At 39.8% G+C, this 20,643-nt stretch overlaps 1 protein-coding gene across 1 annotated transcript; it reads right to left on the reverse strand.

Annotated features, from left to right (window-relative positions):
- Positions 1–5,396: 5,396 nt before the first annotated feature.
- On the reverse strand, positions 5,397–20,237 carry LOC127217741 (carbonic anhydrase 5B, mitochondrial; the record flags this gene model as incomplete). Its single annotated transcript, XM_051178749.1, has 5 exons — positions 5,397–6,299; positions 15,679–15,834; positions 16,812–16,874; positions 18,526–18,621; positions 20,097–20,237. Coding segments are annotated over 5 exons (636 nt in total), but the record flags the coding sequence as incomplete, so codon positions are not given.
- Positions 20,238–20,643: the final 406 nt, after the last annotated feature.

The raw sequence follows: 20,643 nt of genomic DNA on the forward strand, positions 1-20,643 counted from the left end.
GTCCGTGGTGTGCTCCTTGTACAAGCCTTTCTCGGCACGGGAACACCACCTCGTGGATGTTGATGCGAGCCTTGATCTTGGAGCACTCATCCTGGCTGAAGAAAAGTATCTGGCAGATTCCACTCTTCATCTTGCCCGCCTCCTCCTCCTTCTGCAATTGCTGCTCCTCATAGTCGCTGCATTCCGGGTCCGAGTCCTCCTGGTATTTCTGTTTGGTGGTCCCGGATACTGGGTAGGGCTCAGCGGTGGCCACAGCGGTGGCTGCAGCAGCAGCGGTTTCCAGGCTGCCTGCCTTGTAGTTGTCAGAGGACGCCATGGACTTGAGCTTCTCATGCAGGTCCATGTAGTTGCTGGTGGCCGCCATGGCCCCCACAACTCAACTTTAGGGTCCTCCAGGGGGGCCTGGCATGGCTCTTAGGGAACACGCCCAGGGGCAGAGAGGGAAGTGGGGGTCCTCAGCGCCAGGTCATTATGCCTGGCCCAAGGAATCAGCAGGGGGCATAGAGGGGCCAGGAAGGGGTCGAACCTCAGCAGCAGTCAGTCATGCAGCACAAGCAACAGTGAGGCTTCTTCCTCCACCTTCTCCACGTCCCGAGGAACAAGGGCACTGGCAGCGCCTCATGCTATGGAAGCTTTCTGTGAAGACTCCGCCAGACTCTGGGTCAGCCCTGAGACAACAGGCCCAGCCCACACTTTAAAGCTCTCCTCACATCACTGCCTGCCCACCCAACCCGTGACAGTGCCCCTCCTTAGCCGGCTTTTCTTCTGTGGTGAGGAGGGTCTCTAAAAGTTGCTGACAATCATCCCAAGTGGGTTGATGGGTTAGTAAAATGGACTCTATGAGCCCGGTAAGGGCTTGAGGGTCTTGGGAAAAGGGAGGATTGTGGGTCTTCCAGTTATAAAGGTCTGATGCTGAAAGGGGCCAATATTGCATCTGGTCACCCACTGATCAAAGGGGGAAAAGTTGGGAAGACCAGTGGCCAGTATCCCCGGTGTCATCCCTTAGCTCCCTTCGGATACGGAGCTGGGTAGCCATCGGGGATGATGGTGATGGCCCCATGTCTTCCCAGCCAGTAGAATAGGGGTACTCCAGGGAAGGTTGCCTGCCGAACAAAGCATCAAGGCTCCTTTTATAGGACAAAACCACAAATTATCAAAGATACATTAGGCATAACATGATTGGCTATATTGACATTCTTTCATTAGCATAAGGTCAAACTGGTATAAGGTCAAACTGGGATGAGGGTTTATGTTCCAAGAAAAACCACAAAATGTTTTGTTCGGGTGTTGGTCCATCTCGGGGTTATTTATCTAAGGTCTTTCAGTGTAAACTCCTCTGGGCCTCAGAATTAAAACAAGTTGACAAGATTAAGCATTTATACTACTAAAAAGGATTCTGCCTCCCTCTATCCGCTATCCTTGGCAACAATCTTTCTAATGTCTATTTCTATGATTTTGATGACTTTAGCCCCATTGTACCAGTGGAATCATACAGTGTGTGTTCTTTTGGAACTGGCTTATTTCACTTAGCATGATGCCTTCTGGTTTAATGCACACTGTGTGTGCAGCTGGGTTTTCTTCAAAGCTAATATTCCACTGTACCACGTTCCCTTTATCAATTTATTTGTACATTGACATTAGGTTCTTCCACCTCTTAGGTACTGGAAATACTGATATGATAAAGGGTGCACAATTATCTCTCTGAGATCCTGCTTTGAATTCTTCTGCTTATCTACCCAGAGATGGGATTTCTGGATCATATAATTCTGGATTTAGTGGATATATATTGAAAATTCTCTGTATCCTCACAACACTTGGTATTTTGTTCTCATCTGATAGTTGCTATCATGATGGGCATGCTGTGATAGCTCATTTTGTTTTGCTCTGCATTCTCCTAATACTTTGTGTTGTTGAATAGTTTTTCATGTGTTTACTGGCCCTCTGTGTACCTACTGTAGAGAATTATCTGTTTAAGTTCTTTGCTCATTTTAAAATTGGGCTATTGGATTTTTTCCGAGTTATTGAAGTTCTTTAGTGTATTATGGATATTAATCCCCTATTATATATGTGATTTGCAATTGCCTTTTCCCATTTTATAGTTTGCCTTTTCATTTTGTTGACTCGTTTTGTGATGAACAAAAATTGCAAGTTTATGTTATTTCCACCTTCTTTTGCAGACTAAGGAAAATACTTATCATATTTGAAACACAATTTGGAGACAACCAGAAACATTGTAAGATATCTACAAAGAGCAACAGTGGGTTTTTTGTTTGTTTGTTTTTGTTTTTCAAGACAAGGTTTCTCTGTGTAACAGTCTTGGCTGTTCTGGAACTAGCTCTGTAGACCAGCCTGGCCTCAAATGCACAGATATTTACGAGTGTCTGCCTCCAGAGTGCTGGAATTAAAGGCCTGCACCACCACCACCTGGTCAAGAGCAACAGCGTTGTGGATTCTTCTCAGTTAGGAGGCCTGGGCAGTCTAAGGGACCTCTGACAGTGGAATCAGGATGTATCCCTGGTGCACAAAAGGACTTTGGGGGCACATTCCCCATGGAGGGATACTCCCTTAGCCTAGAGGCAGGGGTGGGTCTAGACCCTACTCCAAATGACTTGACAGATTTTGTTGATCCCTCCTGGAAGGGATGGGAAGGTGGTGGTGGGGGCGTGGGAAGGAGATGGAACTGGGATCCATATGTAAAATAATAATAATAATAATAATAATAATAATAATAATAATGATAATAGTTTAAAAATAATATAAAGAATCATCTAGATTTCAGACTGACAACTTTATTCCCGTGTTACTATAATAAAAGTCCTCTATATCACTGTATAAATCGGGAGGTTTAAATCAGGCATCTGCCCTTATAAAGAACCTTGGCAGCACCCACTCACCCACCCACACACTCACACACATACCTCAGCTAATAAACAGATTTTATAAAGTGTTAAAGGAGGAAGGAGAGATGACTCAGAAGTTTAGAGAACTTGATACTCTTGCAGAAGAACCCATAAGATGGCTGATACCATCTGTAACTCCAATTTTAGGAGATCCAAAACCCTCTTTGGCCTTCTTGGGCATCTGGCATGCATGTGGAGCACAGACATACATGTAGGCAAATACCCATAACACATAAAAGAAAAATAATTTTAAAATTAAAAGAAGAAAATATTAATGAGAAGGTAGGACACCTTAATTATTGTTGGAAGAATCATTATATTTTATGTGACATTGTATAAACAATGTACACTAATACTACAAATGATAGACAACTAAATAATTAGTCCTCTGAGACATATTTCTGTAAATTGAGCACAAAAGAATTCTATACTCTAGCATTTCAATCATTAGAACTTTCTGAATATGCTTTGTCCTGGCTAGTTTTATGTCAACCTAACACAAGCTATAGTAATCTGAAAGGAAGGAGTCTCAACTGAGAAAATGCCTCCAAAAGATCCAGCTATAAGGCATTTTCTTAATTAGTGATCAATGGGGGAGGGCCCAGCCCATTTTGGATGATGCCACCCCTGGGCTGGTGGTCCGGGGTTCTATAAGAAAGCAGGCTGAGCAAGCCAAGGGGAAGCAAGCCAGTAAGCACCATTCCTCCATGACCTCTACATCAGCTCCTGCCTCCCGGTTCCTGCCCTGTTTGAGTTCCTGTCCTGACTTCCTTTGGTGAAGAATAGCAATGTGAAAATTTAAGCTGAATAAACCCTTTCTTCCCCAACTTGCCTTTTGGTTATCACAGCAATAGAAACTCTAACTAAGACATCTTTCTATACAATCCCAAGCCTTTTGGTAAAATACCTGACCTTCAAAAATGCAAAAGAAATTCTAGATATAATAAAAGTCCTTGTTTTCTTGTGATTACAAAATATATTTTTTATTCTTTTAATGTTTTATTATTGTATGCATCTATGATGTGTATGGGGTTGTGTGTATGCTATGGAGCATGCTTGGTCAGACAACTTTGTGGGGTTAGTTTTCTTCCACCTTTTTGTAGGTTCTGGGAATCAAACTCAGGTCATCAGATTTTCAAGGCAAGTGTCTTTACTCACTGAGCCATCTCACCAGCCCATTATTACAAAATGTATTGTCTATATAGTGAAAGACCCCCCCCCACTATGCTTATTGCCTGTTTAAATTGCTCTTGCTAATTTGCCAAGGTCAAGTTATGAGAAAAGTACAGGAGGCAACCAGGTGCTGCTCTCATCCAACGCCAACCAGGTATCTGTGGTCTGCAGCTTGGACCAAAGCAAGGTCAGCAGGACAGTGTTCAGTATGCTGAGATAGTCATAACTGAATTCTTTGTATTCTTTGTGCCCAACCCAAATAACCAACTGTCCTTGGTTAACTACAACTGCTACATTTAAATGAAACAATGAAATCCCTGTAACCATGCTTCTGTTTCTGTAAGCCTGCTTCTTGCCACCCCAACCCTATATAAACTGCCTGAGTTTTAACCTCGGCCCGCTCAGTCCCCCGAAAGACTGAAGCGTCCACAGGTACCTGTGTAAACAATAAACAACCTCTTGCACTTGCATCCAGTGGTCTGGTCTCATCTCTTGGGGGCAAGGGCCTTCCCCCTGACAGGCTCCAAACTCTTGGGGCCTCTTGGGTGTCTTTCAATAGTAAATTGATAATATTTATACATATCATATGCTAGTAATAGTAGCTAAAGATCAGTACAAACATACTCATTGAGAAATCTGAATACAAAAATTCACACCCAAGTTTTGAAATAAACTATACCTAAAACTATGGCCAATATTCCAGAGGAGTTAACCAGTCTGGGCCCATAGAGATGTTTTCTGAGAAGCCTGGGCTTTATGTGGTCAGGGACTATGCCTTTGGAAGATGTTAACATTTTGACTATAATTCCTACATAAAATTCTACAGAACTATACATATTAAAAGATGGCTAAAGCTGAGTGAATTGGCACACACTTACAATCCCAGCAGTTAGGGAAGGAAGGAGAATCAGAAGTTTAAGACCAGCTGCAACTACATAGAAAATTCTAGTCTAGACTGGGATACATGCATGTTACCTTGTTTCAAAAAATTACAATGATAACCAAATGTGTCAAATATACTAGTATAGTGTGGTACCTTATAGCTAAAATCCTAGCACTTGAGAGACTGAGACAAGAGGATTACATGTTGAGTTCCAGGCTAGGCTTCACTACAGAGTGAGAGCCTGCCTCAAAACACAACACAACACAACCACACACACATACACACACACACACACACACACACACACACACACACACACACACACACACACTGTCAGATATAAGAACACATAATTTGCATGTCCTGCTGGCACTCCAAAGACCCATACTATTATCAGTCAAAGAGCAAATGCATTTGGTAAGACAAATGAAAGCCACACATGATGAAACAGGCATTTAATTCCAGCATTTGGGAGGCAAAGGCAGGCAGATCTCTATGAGTTCAAGGCTAGACTGGTCTACATAGTGAGCTAGGGGTACTCAGAGAAACCTTATCTTAAAAAAAAAAGACAGATGAACTACTCTGAAACCAATAAATGCACACATAACCTTTGAATGCCATTTTGAGATCAGTAGCTCCAAATGATGGTAGCTAAGAGTCGGACCAATACTGTAAAATGAGACAATTTAACAGTTTGAACAAAAGGGTGACATCATTAAATAAAATTCACAAGAACCTCTTGTTGTTGGTTAAGCTCCTGTATTAGGCCCAAACCGAAAAATCAGATGTGTCACTTACATTAAACTTCCATTTAATCAAGCAGAAACTAAACTTTCTCTGACTTTCTGAGATGCAGAGATTAGAGAAATTTAACAGCGTAATCCCAAACAGGTCATTTCAATTGGCATAATGAAGACTCCTCTTCCTTAATACTGTCACAAGAAAAAGTAACCTAAAGTATCCTGATGATATGTGGTTATGGGTTTTTGTTTTGTCTTCAAGTCTTTGTTTTACAAGGATAAAAATTTTGAAATGTTATAAAAATGAAAGAAAAAATCATAAATGTATACATATAAGAATTATTAAATGTAGCATTATAAAATAATCTAGTTAAGATTTGAAGCAAATGCATTAAAGCAATCTGCTGCCTATATATGAACATTTTAAGGGGTGACTTGGCTGGCTGCTGGCTTGGACTTCACTTGTATATTGAGCACATAATCATGACGGAAGGATGAGCGGACAGTACGGTTCATCAGTGGCTGAAGTGGGCGGAAGTTGTCCACCATTTTTTTCTCTTTCTCTCCCTCAGAAGTGACAAGCAGGGTCCGAAACTGCTCAAGCTAGAAACAGAAACATTAAGAATATCAATCAAAAACCAGCTTTAGCACATGGATAAATTACTTTTTTTTTTTTTTTTTTTTTTTTTTTTTTTTTTTTGAGACAGGGTCTCACTGTGTAACACCTAGAACTGATTATGTAGACCAGGTTGGCTTTGAACTCCCAGAGGCCCACCTGCTTCTGTCACCTACATGCTATGATTATAGACATGCACCATCACACCTGGCTTGCTTTCACTTACAGAATTCTATAACACTTTGTCTCTAATTGTATTCAGAAAGAGGACTTATTTTGGGGTGAGATGTCTTCATCCCTTGGCAAATGGTTAAATGCCATGTTGTTGGTTGGCATGGTTGTGTGATAGCAGCAGGAATTGGTAAAACCAGTCAAGCTTTAGTGATCTGAAAATGAGGGACAAAGGACCTGGTCCCCACATATTAGCTGTTTGCCAAAGGTGACTTATATCATCTCTTTGATTCTGAGGACTATCAATGGAGAAAAAAGACTAAAAAATGATTCTATTTTGTCACAAAATTATGCATTTATAAGGATAAAAGAGCATAAGGATTTACCCAAATAATTAATAATACCTAGTGTAAACCAGTAATTAGGATTATAAATGACAGATAACATTTTAAATGCTTTATTAGCATATATTAATTCCACTTAATAATGGTTTCATTATGAAATTTTCTTACATGTATATATTTTGGTCCTATTCACTGCTACTCCCCATTATTTCTCACTTCCACTCCTACTGATTCTTTTTAAAATAAACCACCAGCCCAGCCCATTCCAAACCAAAAGGGATGGCATTGTAAGTAACTGTGGCAGGGGCTGTGAGCCTGGGAGAAATGGCCTTTGAACTCCAAGTCCAACATAACCAACTCATTCAGGAAATCAACCAGGCTAATCTGACACGGTACAAGATAGCATTAAAAAACTCTAGACTTAGGGTTGAAGATATGGCTCAATAGTTAAAAACACTGGTTCCTCTTCTAGAGGTCCTAGGTTAAATTCCCAGCACCTGCATGGTGGTTCACAATTCTCTACAACTATAGTCCACATGGGGTATGTTGCCCTCTTTTGGTGTGCAGACAAACATGCAGATGAAATAGATGAAATATATATGTATATATGTATACATGTATATATACATATATATAGCGCGTGCGCGCACACACACACACACATGCACACACACACACACACATGTATATATATATATATATAGAGAGAGAGAGAGAGAGAGAGAGAGATTCTCTGTGTAGCCCTAGCTGTAGACCAGGCTTGTCTCGAACTCACAGAGATCTGATTCTTCCTCCCAAGGCATGTGCCACCACTTTCCAGCACATTTTTTAAGTAGGAAATAAAGGAAGAAGGAAGGTATGGAGGGAGGAAGAAAGGGAGGGAGAGAGAGAGAGAGAGAGAGAGAGAGAGAGAGAGAGAGAGAACAAAACTCCAGACTCTGTTGGACTCCCTAGTAACTATGGTATTACAAAACAGATGGGGATTAGGTCTCATTATGGTAGAAGGGAAGGATCTATGCTATGTTACTGAAGGGATATTGTTTCTACATGTATTTATCAGCTGTCATAAAGGAAAATTCCAGACAACTAAAAAAGAATAGAATCACAAGCCAGATAGGGCCCATCAGGCTAGACAGGTTTTGGGAGCACTTGGGGTACATGAACAACCCCTTTATTAGGCCATTTATTATGATAGTTCTAGCTCTAATTTTCAGTTTTTGTAGGTTTGCTTGTTTGAGTTTTTGTTGTTGTTTTGTTTTGTTTTTTGTTTTTTGAGATAGGGTTTCTCTGTATTGCTTTGGATCCTATCCTGGAACTCACTCTGTAGACAAGGTTGGCTTTGAACTCATAGAGATATGCCTAAAGGTATGCACCACTAATGCCTGGCTAGTTTTTGTGATTTAAAATTCCTCTTTAATCTGTTGCAGCAATGAGTTCAAGCCCTTACCTCCTCAACTGTGTAGAAATACTCAGGTAGCATTTACTTAATTACTGAATTATTTCTATGTACTGGTTATTTTTTGTCATCTTGACAAAAGCCTGAGTCAGATTAGTACATAGGCAAGTTTGTGAAGGTATTTTCTTGATGAACTATTGATCTGGGAGAGCCCAGATCATTGTCAGTAATGGCACCCCTGAACTGGTGTTCCTGGATTCTATGAGAAAGCAAGCTGAGCAAGCCATAGGGAGCAAGCCAGTAAGCAGCACACCTTCATGGCCTTTGTTTCAATATTTTTGGTTTCTGACCTGGCTTCTCTTAATGAGCCAAATGAAACAAATCCTCCCCTTCCCAAGTTGTTGTCAGTCATGGTGTTTATCACACACACACAAAAAAAATAGAAAGCAAAGTATCATACTATATTAAATTTTTATTGAAAATTCCTAACATAGGCCAATGACCCTCTGGTTTTCTTTTCAGAGTTATATGAACTTTTAAATATGAAGAATAGGAGTATAGCAGACTAAATGTTTTGTTCACGAAGGCCAGACTTATGAGCAGTTCAGATCTGGACTTTGTCTTATGTTTGTGAGTTTCATCACAAAGAAATGTTTAAATGTAGTCTAACACAAGTTTAATAACTTGTGTTCCTTCAGACGTCTGGTTTTGTTTTGCAGTTAAAAGAGCTTCCATTCATTCTGCATGCTGAAAGGATTTCTCTATAATGAACTTTTATGATGCTTTCCTGCTTTGCAGTATCAAGAGCTAAATGTGTGGCCTCGTGCATGCTAGGTAAGCAGTTTACTGTTGAGCTGTATCCCCAGCTCCAATTATGCTAATTTTTACATTTAATATATTGAGAATATGTTCCTGTAAAAGTTTGAATGCTAAATCCAACTCCCCTTTTGTTGTGGTATTTTGTTTGTGTTCTGACAAAGCTTGCCTGGAGATCAGAGGGGAGAGCTAGCCACTAGGTCAATACAGAGAGGAAATAGGAAGTGACAACATGGGGCAGAGACAGGGAATGATAAGGCAAGGCATAGACAGGATCTTGGTCCCTTTGTTCTGAGGATTTGGAGAGGTTAAGAAGTGACAATGGCTACTTTGCTTCTCTGATCTTTCATCACTTACCTCAATATCTGACTCCGGGCTTTTATTGATAAGACCTATTAGGATCATGCTTACCATCAAACATTGCCCTTATCACATATTTTATAGAATTTCCTGTCCTTTTCCCTCACTTGGTTGAGATGCTGTGAAAGTCAAAGTTACATTTAAGTTTCAATACTATGCCTTAGAGAGCCATGAAACAGAAATGCCTGTGATCTGCAAGTCCATTGCCCAAGGAGAGAGCACTCCTGGAGTGCTGGAGGCTATTGTTTATGGGAGCTAACAAGCCACATAGTTTCACTCCACTAAACAAGTTTGTTTGACACACCTGCACTCAGAGACTAAGCAAAACAAATGGTTTTCTTTTATGAGAGTGTCAGCCACTGTGGAGATTCTGGATAGAACAAAAGAGTAAATGGCTAACAGTGCTCTCTGCTGACTGCCTTTTTGTTTTGTTTTGAGAAAGGATCTTAATAACCTAGGCTGGTCTTGAAATGCTATATATGTGGCCTTGAACTATGATCTTCCAGTGGCCACCTACCAAGTGCCAGTATTATAGCCTGTACCTCAACATCTAGTTTATGTGGAATTAGAGAACCTACTCTTTCGGATTAGGTTTCTGCATTAGATACCACTGGACCAACATAAAATCAAGATGGAGAAGCTGGGTGTGATGGCTCCTCAATCCCAGCACTTGGGAAACAGAGGCAGATAGACCTCTGTGAATTGAGACCAGTCTGGTCTACACAGGAAGTTCCAGGTCTACAAAGGATACATAGTAAGACCCTGTCTCAGAAAAAGAAATTAAAAATGGAGTCACACTAGACTTCCATTTTACCAAGGGGAAACTAAACTGTTTATCTGACTTTCTAGAGAAATTTTACAGCAAAATCCCAGAGGCCATTTCAAATGGTGTTGTAACCAAGATTCCTCTGCCTTAATCCTGTCACAAGAAAGGGTAACCTAAAATAACCTGTTATTTTTTGGTTGAGGATTATTTTCCTACTGTTTTGTCTCCCTTTCTGTGCTTTATAAGCCCCACCATGTCTGGCTTGACTGCTTTTGAATTGAGCCATCAATCTGCCTCTGCACTAGTAGCTCCTAGTGCAGACCTTGAAGCCAAGACTAGGATGCACCCTTGTGCTTTCCAGCTCTCAGGCCTTTGAGCTCACCTCTCGGGTAAGCTTCAGGCTATAGATTGTTGGTGGCCATGTCAGAGGTGCCCCAGTCAGCAATGGAGCTTATGGAATACGACCCACCAGATAGCAAAGCTATGATGAGTACACCCTAGAGGCAAAGTCCCAGGGGGATTGTTTCCAGAGTGCCCCTTGCTTTGGTTGTGCTTTAACCTGCTTGCTGCTATTGTGTTCCTGCTGTATTTGCCATGGTATGGGTACTATGTGAAAGTATCCCACTGTAAATAGTAGAGTGCGATTGGTTTGTGGGAAAATTCCATGCCTCAGTGGCCAATTTACTTGTAGATCATAATGAAGATCATTTTTGTAAGAACAATGCACGTATTTGGATCACTGATTTAAACATACAATTGGTAAAGACAGTAAGGATGATTAGGAAATGGTTTAGGTTATTCTGCCAATTGCTGTAATAAGACACACAAAAAAGGCAAAAATAGGCTAGAAGTCACCTTCTCCTTCGTTAGATGTGAGATTTACCATGGATGGAAAATAACAACAAGGAAGTTTCATGCATTGTAGACCCATGGATGCAGCCTGTGGAATAAAAGGCTGATGATCAAAGAGGCAATTATGTCCCTGCACCCAAGGTCAGGCCTGAGTTCCTTGGTCTTGTAGCTTACAGAATTAATCACAGGTTTCGGTATGCAACTTGAAAACAAAGTTGTGAAAGGAAATTAAATGACCCTATTGTGTATAAAGAAAACTAGATGGTTAGCTGAGCACTTGTTTAACGTTTCTTATAGGAATCTGCTACACTGAAACCACAAACAGCTGCATGTCAGTACAAAGGAACTGACACACTTAGAACTTCAGAAATAATGAAGGAATCATTGCTTAGGGATGAAGATGTTAGGGCGGAAAAAATAACACAAAGAAAAATGTTTAACTACTTGTGTGCTTCTAAGAAATACATGTGACTTGTGATTATAATGTGATTTCTTCCTTGTAAAGATTTTGTTTTTGGAAAATATGTAATTGTGGTTCTGAGGTAATCTTTTCTTGCATAGAAAATTTTGGCTTACGTGGTATAAAGGGATATGAGAAAAATAAAGAGGCAGAGGAAGCAGAAATAGGAAAATAAGATGGACAATTAAGTTATGCCTCCTCAGATAAGCCTTCTATGGATATGTTTAGTAGTGGCCGACTCCATATCTCCTCTCCAGTTCCTCTGACCTGCTGAAACTGGTTCTTCAGTAGTAGAAAACAATCCAGAAGACATCTCAATCTCCATAATCACATGAGCATAAGATGCCCTGCTCAAGAGAATCCAGTCTAATTCATTCCCACTTCCCTTCCCTCCTTCCTTCATTCTCTCCTTCCCTCCCTCTCCACTCCTTCTCTTCATCCTGCCCCCTCCTGCACTTTCTCCGTCTCTCTCTCTCTCCCTCCCTCTCCCTCTGTGTGTGTCTTTTTTGGCTCTATTTCTGTTTCTAAACACTTTTCTTGATTGTTTGTATTATTCCTGTGCTAGTACCATGGCATTTAGTTTTTGAATCTTTATAGTTTTGTGAATCTAATTACTCCTTCTTTGTTCTTTTAGAAATCTCCCTGGCTATTTATGCATATGTGTTTTGACTAAAATTTATGTTTCAGGGGCTGGAGAGATGGCTCAGTGGTTAAGGGTGCTTGCTATTCTCATAGAAGAACCAAATTTAGTTCTCAGCACACATACTGAGCAACTCTTGTCTCTAATTCAGGTTCAAGTGGATCTGACACCCTTTTTCTGGCTTCTGTGTGAGTGTGCACATACACCAATTAAAGACAGATGAAAATGAGGCTGAAGAGATGGTTCAGTGGATAAGATCACTTTCTGCTCTTGTAGAGAACCTGAATTCAGCTCCCAGTAAGTTCTCATATGGAGACTCATAACCATCCATAACTCCAGTTACAGGATATTCAAACCCTCTTCTGGTCTCCCTGGGAACTAGTCATACATGCAGTATACACATATACATATAGACAAATACTCATATACATAAAAATTTTAAAATAAAACATTTTAAAAGTAATGTGTCCTCTTTAAGTCCTACTGGCATTATTTATTGGAGCTACATTAAATTATGGAGACTAAACAAACAATTTATGGAAAACGTTACAATGTCTTCCTGGCCATTAATAGAGTATGAAGTTAATTAAGTCTTCTGTATCCTGGAAGATTTTAAGTTTTATTCTTAGCATTCCTTGTTCAAACAACTCAAGTGTATTTTTTAGTTTTATTCTAATCATATGTATGACTTTCTTTTATTATATCTTTGTATCATTATGTCTTTTAACTGGCGTACATTTGATATACATTTTTATTTCTATATATTAACATTATACTTTACCAACTGCAAAATTATTTTATTTTTGTATTTTTTAACTGTTTTCCTCACTTAGTTTCATTTTTTGATCTGATTATATGGGCCATTTCTACGACATTTGTTTTTGAGATAGGGCCTTACTAGTGTTGGGATTAAAGACATACACCAGCATACCCAGCTGCATAATATATCTTTTAAGAGAAAGGATTAGTCCTAGTATATTGCTCATCCCAGTTTTGAACAGCTAGGCTAAAGCAATCCTTCTGCCTCAGCCTCCTGAGTAGCTAGGACTGTAGGCATGTACAGTACATAGATAATTCTAGACTAGAATTGAATATAACATTCACTATGATAACAGTTATTTCCAGTGGGCATGGTGGAGTGTACCTGTAATCACAGCATTTGGGAGGCAGTGGGAAGATCAAGAGTTCAAAGTCATCCTTAGCTACATAGTGAGTTGGAGGCCAAAGTAGGCTACATGAAACAAATTTTAGTTTCATATAAAACACAATTATTGGTATTCTATATTCATGGGTTCCACATAAATGTTAGAAAAATACTGTTGGTATTCAGGAGGCAGAAGCAGGAGGATCATTGTAATTTCAAAGACAGCTTGGTCCACACAGTGAATTCTAGGTCAGCCAGGAAACTGCTTCTATTGAACATTGTACAGATATTTTGCATGTTTTATAAATTTGGGGTTCTGGAACCAGTCTTCCATAGCTACCAGTGGATGACTGTAATTACTTTTTTAATTTATTTTTTTTTATTTATGAGAGAGAAAGAGAGAGAGAGTCAGTCATGTGTGGTATCTATGTGGGCCAGAAGGCGACATTCTTTCCCCTGGAACAGAAGTTACAGGTGGCTGTGAACTGTCTGACATGAATGCTTGTGTCTGAGCATCTGTCCTCTGGAAAAACAGCAAGTACTTGTAACTGTGGAGCCATCTCCCTAGCTCCTGTATTTACTTTTGAACTAAGATGAATTGGCCATGGTAAGCATGTCTCTATTCATCTGTATTTCATTACAAATTATTACGGATAGAATAGAGCTGGGCATGGAGGCATATGCCTTTTATCCCAGAACTCAGGAGGCTGAGGCAGGAGGATCTCTGGGTGTTTAAGGTCAGTCTGGTCTACATAGTGAAATCTAGAACAGTGCTACATAGACTATGTCTCAAAAAACAAAAACTAAAACAAAATAGAGGCTTTAGGGGGAGTAGTACTTTCTCTTAATAAACTGCGTCTATTTCTATTCCTTTAATAAAAATGTTAAGACTTACAGATGTCTTTTAAGAATCAGTGGAAATGAGGACTGAGGATGTGACTCAGCAGTAGACTGCTTGCCTAGCATGCACTAGGCCTGAGGTTCAATTCCCAGTACCATTTAATACAATAGAATCTCAATGGGCAGTGGTGGCATATACCCTTAATTCCAGCATTCAGGAGCCAGAGGCAGAGAGATCTCTGTGAGTTCAAGGTCAGCCTGGTCTACAAGGGATCAAGACAGACGGCTTGACTAGAAAACTCTGACTAGAAAAAATAAAACAAAACAAAACAAACAAACAAACAAAAAGGAAAAGAAAAAATAATTCTGAAAATGTTAATATTGCTTTTCTATGCAGAGTCACCGATAACATGAATTGTGTTAATGTAATACATCTGGGGCTGGAGAGATAGGTTGGCAGTTAAGAGTGTTTAGGACTTGTCCTGTGGACCTACAGTAGTTGGCTCATAACAAACTGTGACTATAGCTCCAGAGGATCAGACACTTCTTACAAGTACCCACACCCAAGTGGTATACACTCAACTGACACACATGTACATATAAATAAAATTAACAGTAACAACCATCCCTCTGCCTCTAATACACTGCTGGATTCTGTTTCTAATATTTTATTTTACCTCCTTTTCTTTTCTATCTGGCCAAAGTTTACTTTGGTAAGGTCATCATTGGTGGTGTCAGTTATATTGGCTTCATTAAAAAGTTTGGAAGGTTTTGTTTGTTTCTTGTGAAAATGCTTTGCAATCAATATACATCCCATATAGCAAGTATGAAAAATATTGGAAATTATCTGTTTCTTGTGTATGTGTGTGGTTTGATATCTCTCTCTCTCTCTCTCTCTCTCTCTCTGTGTGTGTGTGTGTGTGTGTGTGTGTGTGTGTGTAGGGAGTTACTGGGGATTGAACCCAGGACTAGGCTAAATCCCAAGCTCATGGGCAAATATTAATGCATTTTAGTTGTAAACTGAACAAGACTTGGTTTATAGGTATAGTAATCATCACTTCAACTAATTTTCTAAGCAAATATAAGACTACAGGTTTAAATAATATTCAATATTCTCCATAGCCACTGTTAGTTTCTTGGGCTTCTATTGCAGAATTTCCTTAAGAATTATACAGGCTCTGCACATTTCCAGATTTCACTCTTCCCTTCACCTGAGCCTTGATTTTAAATAGAGATTCACAGTTCCAGAGGAAGCACATAATTCACAAGCAAATACAGAAGCAGATAATTATGTCCTCTTATGCTTTAAGTCTTTTTCCTGGCTAAGGCTAGGGATATAGTTCAAAATGCTTGCCAAGTGTGTGCAAGGCCCTGAGTTCAATTCCATATCACCACAAAACAATATAACAAGCACTAAACTAGTTCATTTAAAGTTCCAGGCCACCCTTGGTTACTTGATACCCTACTTCTCCCCTCAAAAAACAAGCAAGCAATCAAGCAAAAATGATGTAGTGGTATGAACCCAGCCTGAACAGGCAGACTAACGTTTCTGTGGATGGAAAATGTACAAGGAATACCTGATCATGATCAACCTCTACTGGCTGCTTCTTGATGATCCAGGTAACAGACTCTGAGAGGGGCGGTGTAGTAAGAGACCCAGAGTAGGTCCAGTAATCTGGGCAAGTGGGCATCAGACAGGAAGGATCAAATGATCCAAATTCGACCAGGGTATCCTGTCCAAGAGAAGGAGTTACTGAATTATTATTTATTGGTTAAAGTCACTCAGGTATTAGAAGGTGAGGCAGTGATTCTAATGGAGTGTCCAGGGACCAACAGTGGTTCAGGGGAGATCCAGAGACCCTGGATAGCTTCTGAAACAGTTATCACTACTTAACACAAAATCACACTGTGTATTTCTAATAGTTCTCCCTAGGAAAACAGCAAAAACACTTTCTCTTTCAATTCTGTTTAGAGGTATTAGGTAGTAGCTGCTCATAAACAGAGAGGCTTCTCCAAGAGAAACTAATACAGATTTGTCCTTTCAAGCTAGCACAGAGATGAGTGTGTAGATGAGGATGTAGCTCAGTGGTAGACAGCTTGCCTAGTATGCTCAAGGCACTGAGTTCCATCCTGGCACTGCAATGAAAAGAAAGGGAGGGAGGAAGCAGGGAAAGAAGGAAAGAAGGACGTAAATTCCAAAATCCTGGACTAAGGAGAAAGAGATTAAGAAGGAGACAGGAAGTGAGAGAGGAGGGGAATAAGAAGACAAAGAACAGAAGAATGGTGTACTGATTTCCAGGAAGCAAGCCCCTATGGGGTTCTGATATTGAGGAATTCATCTTGGCAGTTGGACAGAGGACATAGAGTTCTTCACTTCTAGACAAGTTACATTTCTGTAAAACTCTTCTCCCTGCCTACTCGTGGGAGGTAGCTACAGAAAAGAAGTCAAAAATGGAACAGAGTAGATTCCTGGTCAACAGGTACTGAGCAAAACCAGAAAGCTCCACCAGAGTAATTTCTCCTGAGCCCTGCAGTGTTTAACGAAAGGCTGATCAGCATCAATACACCCTCATCCATGTCAAGTCTCCTCCTGCAGTGCCGAAAGAGACTTGAATGCAGCTCATTTATTTGTCCTCCTGCTTCAAAGTTCATTATCTACTCTGAGAGTCAAATATAAAATATACTTCAAGTGATGTAAGGGTAAAATTACCTTGTGCTTAATTGATGGCAAAGTGTCCACCAATTTCTGTAGTTCTTTATGATGTTTACCTAGCTAAAAAAATAAAAAAGAAGAAGAAATATTACATACAATGACCATCTCACTGTAGAAACTCAAATAGAATGTGAATCAAAATTAACCACCTGGTGGTTGCATATAAACAAACTGCAGGACTGAAACTGGATTTCAGCTGGTAATTACAAATATTATAAACATCACTAAATTAAATTAGAACAAAATGAACAGGCTGTTTGCTGGCAAGACCAGCGAGTCTATAGGAAAAAAAAATGTGCCTCCTGCTCCCATTAAGTATCATTTCTTACACTGAATTTTAAATTGATGAAATTGTATATTACCTTGCATTTTCACTAACCCCTCCCCCAAGATGGGGGGGTCTTACCTTGTAGCCTGGGCTGGTCTCAAACTTTTCAACTTTTTTGCCTCAACTTCCCAAACTAAGCATATTTCAAGTGCTCACTTGCCCCAGAGACTTGTGTCTACTTTATTTGGCTGTGTATTTTTTAAGACTTATTTTACTTATGTATGTATGTATGTATGTATGTATGTATGTATGTATGTATGTATGTCTGAGTAAGTCTGAGTAAGGATATGTGCATGCTTGGGGAGATGTCCATGGAGTACAGAAGAGGGTGTCGCGTCCAATGAAGTTGGAGATAAAGGCAGTTGTTAATAGCCTGATGTGCAGGCTGGGAACTGAGTATCAGTCTTCTACAAGATCAGCAAGTGCTCTAGACCACCAAGCCATTGCTTTAGCCCCTGAACCACATTTTTATACCATATGAAATATATTCATAATAGTTATTTATTTTAACTACTTTATTTTTGCCATCTATATGTAAAACATATACTTTTAGACAGAGTCTCACTATCCTGGCTGATCTCAAACACACAGAGATCTACAGGTCTGTACCTCCTGAGTACTGGAAATTAAACGTGTGTGCCAACACACTCAGTCTGGTACTAATATTCTTTTTAAAATATTAATTATACAGAATGATGAATTTCCTTGTGATATTTCCATACACATCTATCATATACTTTAATTATATTTCTCCCCCTTTCCCCTTCCTCCTCCTCCCCTCTCCTATTGATTCCAATATTCTTTTTTGTTGTTTTCTCTGTGTCGCCCTGACTGACCTGGAATTCATTCTGTAGACCATGCTAGCCTCAAACTCAGAGATTCACCTGTTTTCTGCCTCCTGAGTGCTGAGATTAAAGGCATGTGCTATTGTGTGTGTGAGAGCATGCACAAGCATAGGGAGGGTTAATGTACATTTGAGTGAAGGCATCCAATACCCCTGAAGCTGGATTTATAGGCAGGAATAAGTTGGTGAATGTGAGTACTGGGAATTGAACTGGGATCCTCTACAAAAATAATCCATGTTCTTAACCATTAAGCAATCTCTACAGATAGTTCTTTCCTTTTAATTCTATTTTTTTTTCAAATAACTAACTTATATTGTACTGTTTTATCTTTTCAGTTGTGATACAATATATCATTTGAACTTGGTGAGATGGTTTGTTTGCTTGCTTGAGACAGGATCTCTCGATATAGGCCTGTCTGTCCTAGAACTCATGATGTAGACCAAGCTGGCCTGGAAGTCCCAGAGTTCTGCCTGTCCCTGCCTCCTGAGAGCTGAGATGAAAGATTGCCACCATGCCCAGCCTGAGTTTTTGTTTTTACCTTTAAAAATACACCTATCACGGCCAAACCATTTTCTTCCAGTGCTGCATCCTCGAAGCTTTCAAATTTGACTGCATTCCAATGCACCAAGTGCAACTGAAACAAGTTAAGAGTGAGGTTTATACATGACCATGTAGGATTGCACCAAAATAAACTGACAGCCTCATCCAATGTGTAACATTTAACCTTGTTTTATCACCCAAAACAGAGCCACCAAGAAAAGTATATGGCAATGTGGTGCTAAAGGAGATCGACATAAAGAATGGGAAGAAAACACTGTGGCAAGAACAGTGACATTACTTTAGAAGAGAGGGATTTGAGAGGGAAGAAAAAATAAAATTCACATAGCAAAGTAACTCTGCAATGACGGAATAACATTTTCTTCATTCCTATCCTGATTTGCATGAAATACTAATATCCCACATCCATTTGCATCTAAAGGAGAAAAGATGTTTATATTAAGAGAAATGCATTCTCCCTGTGAAAATTAGATGGGAGCCAAAGACAAATTTCTTCTTGGAGGGATGATCACTTAAAATGTTTTCATTTTTAGCATCACATTTAAAACTAAATTAAGGGAAAAGTTGCAAGAAGAAATTCTATTTGCAAAGAGAAATTCTATTTCCTTGTGCTCTGCTTGCATTTCCATACCAATCATTCCTTACTCTTCATTCTCAAACCACTGCATTACCATCCCCTAACCTCCCAAGTGAGCCTCTTCAAGGTCCTAGTTAGCTTGCCCCTCTTGAAAGGGAGCCCAGCTGCAAGTTCTGGTGCTTTGGTACTTTGATTTCAGAACCCTTTGATCATCTTCCTGTTTCTCTCTCTTTTGCCACAGCCTTCACTTAGGCTCCCACTATTTCCCACTTGGATTAATTCAGCCTCACAGCTCTATAATAGCTTGCGGCTATTGGAAAAACTGCACCTAGCTCAGAATTCAGACTGAATTCTGTTCTAATTTTCAATATTTATTTATTTTATACTTCTGAGTGTTTTGCCTGCATTTATGTCTGTGTATCATGTATATGCCTGGTCCCTGCTGAGGCCAGAAAATGGCATCAGATCCCCTGGGACTGGAGTTATAAATAGTTGTGGCACCATTCTGGTGTGGGGAACTGAACCCAGGTCCTCTGACAAGAGCTGCTCCTAATTGCTGACCTCTCTCCAGCCCCAGAATTCAGTTTTATCATCTTAAGGTTTATTTCATGTATACTGTTTAGAGTAGATATAATTTTTGCATGTGTAAGATGGGAAGGTTCAAGTATGGACCATGCAACCTAAATAGGCTTTAATGCATCACCTGAGACTTCTTCGTAATTTCTTTGAATGAGAAACCTCAGAACTATGCCCACTTTTTCACACCTATTGCTCTTTTTTTTTATTTATATTCAACATGCTTCTGGTGTTCAAGTTGGGTTTGAACACCTTTAATCCCAGCACTCAGGAGGTGGAGGCAGCAGGATTTCTGTGTGTTCAAAGCAGCCTGGTCTACAAAACGATCTCCAGGACATCAATGACTATAGGAAGACCCTGAGTTTAAAAAAAAAAAGAATGAAAGGAAAGAAACATACCTCTGCTGGGTAACATTTGTTATCCACAGTGTGCTCGGAACCCCAAGCATCAATGGCCCCCCAGTGAAAATGAAACTGCTTCAGTCGGTAGTTGTGTTCTAGGGGTCCTCCCTCAATCACTGAAATGACATATCCAACAATTCAGGGAGCATGGAGTCAGTGCTCTTAACTGCTGAGCTATCTCTCCTGCCTGCTCTTGTCAACTTCTAAACATACTAGTGTTTCTTTCACTTTTGTTGAAAAGGAATAGGAAGTCTGTAAGTCAAAAACTATCACCAGGGAGATGTGGTCCAAGAGCACACAGTTTCAGTTACATAGAGAAGTTACATTTTCAAGAGCTATTGCACAGCATGGTGGCCATAGTGAATAGTAGCATCTATTCCAAATGTTTGAAGAGTAGCTTTTACATGTTCTCACCACAAATAAATGGTGTGTGAAGTGATAGAGATGTTAACTAGCTTGATCTCATTATTCAAAAATATGTACACATACAAAAATATATACTACATTCCCTCAATGTATACAGTCATGTCAGTAAATACGAAAC

This window comes from Phodopus roborovskii, unplaced genomic scaffold (assembly GCF_943737965.1).
Source record: "Phodopus roborovskii unplaced genomic scaffold, PHOROB, whole genome shotgun sequence".
Taxonomy (NCBI): domain Eukaryota; kingdom Metazoa; phylum Chordata; class Mammalia; order Rodentia; family Cricetidae; genus Phodopus; species Phodopus roborovskii.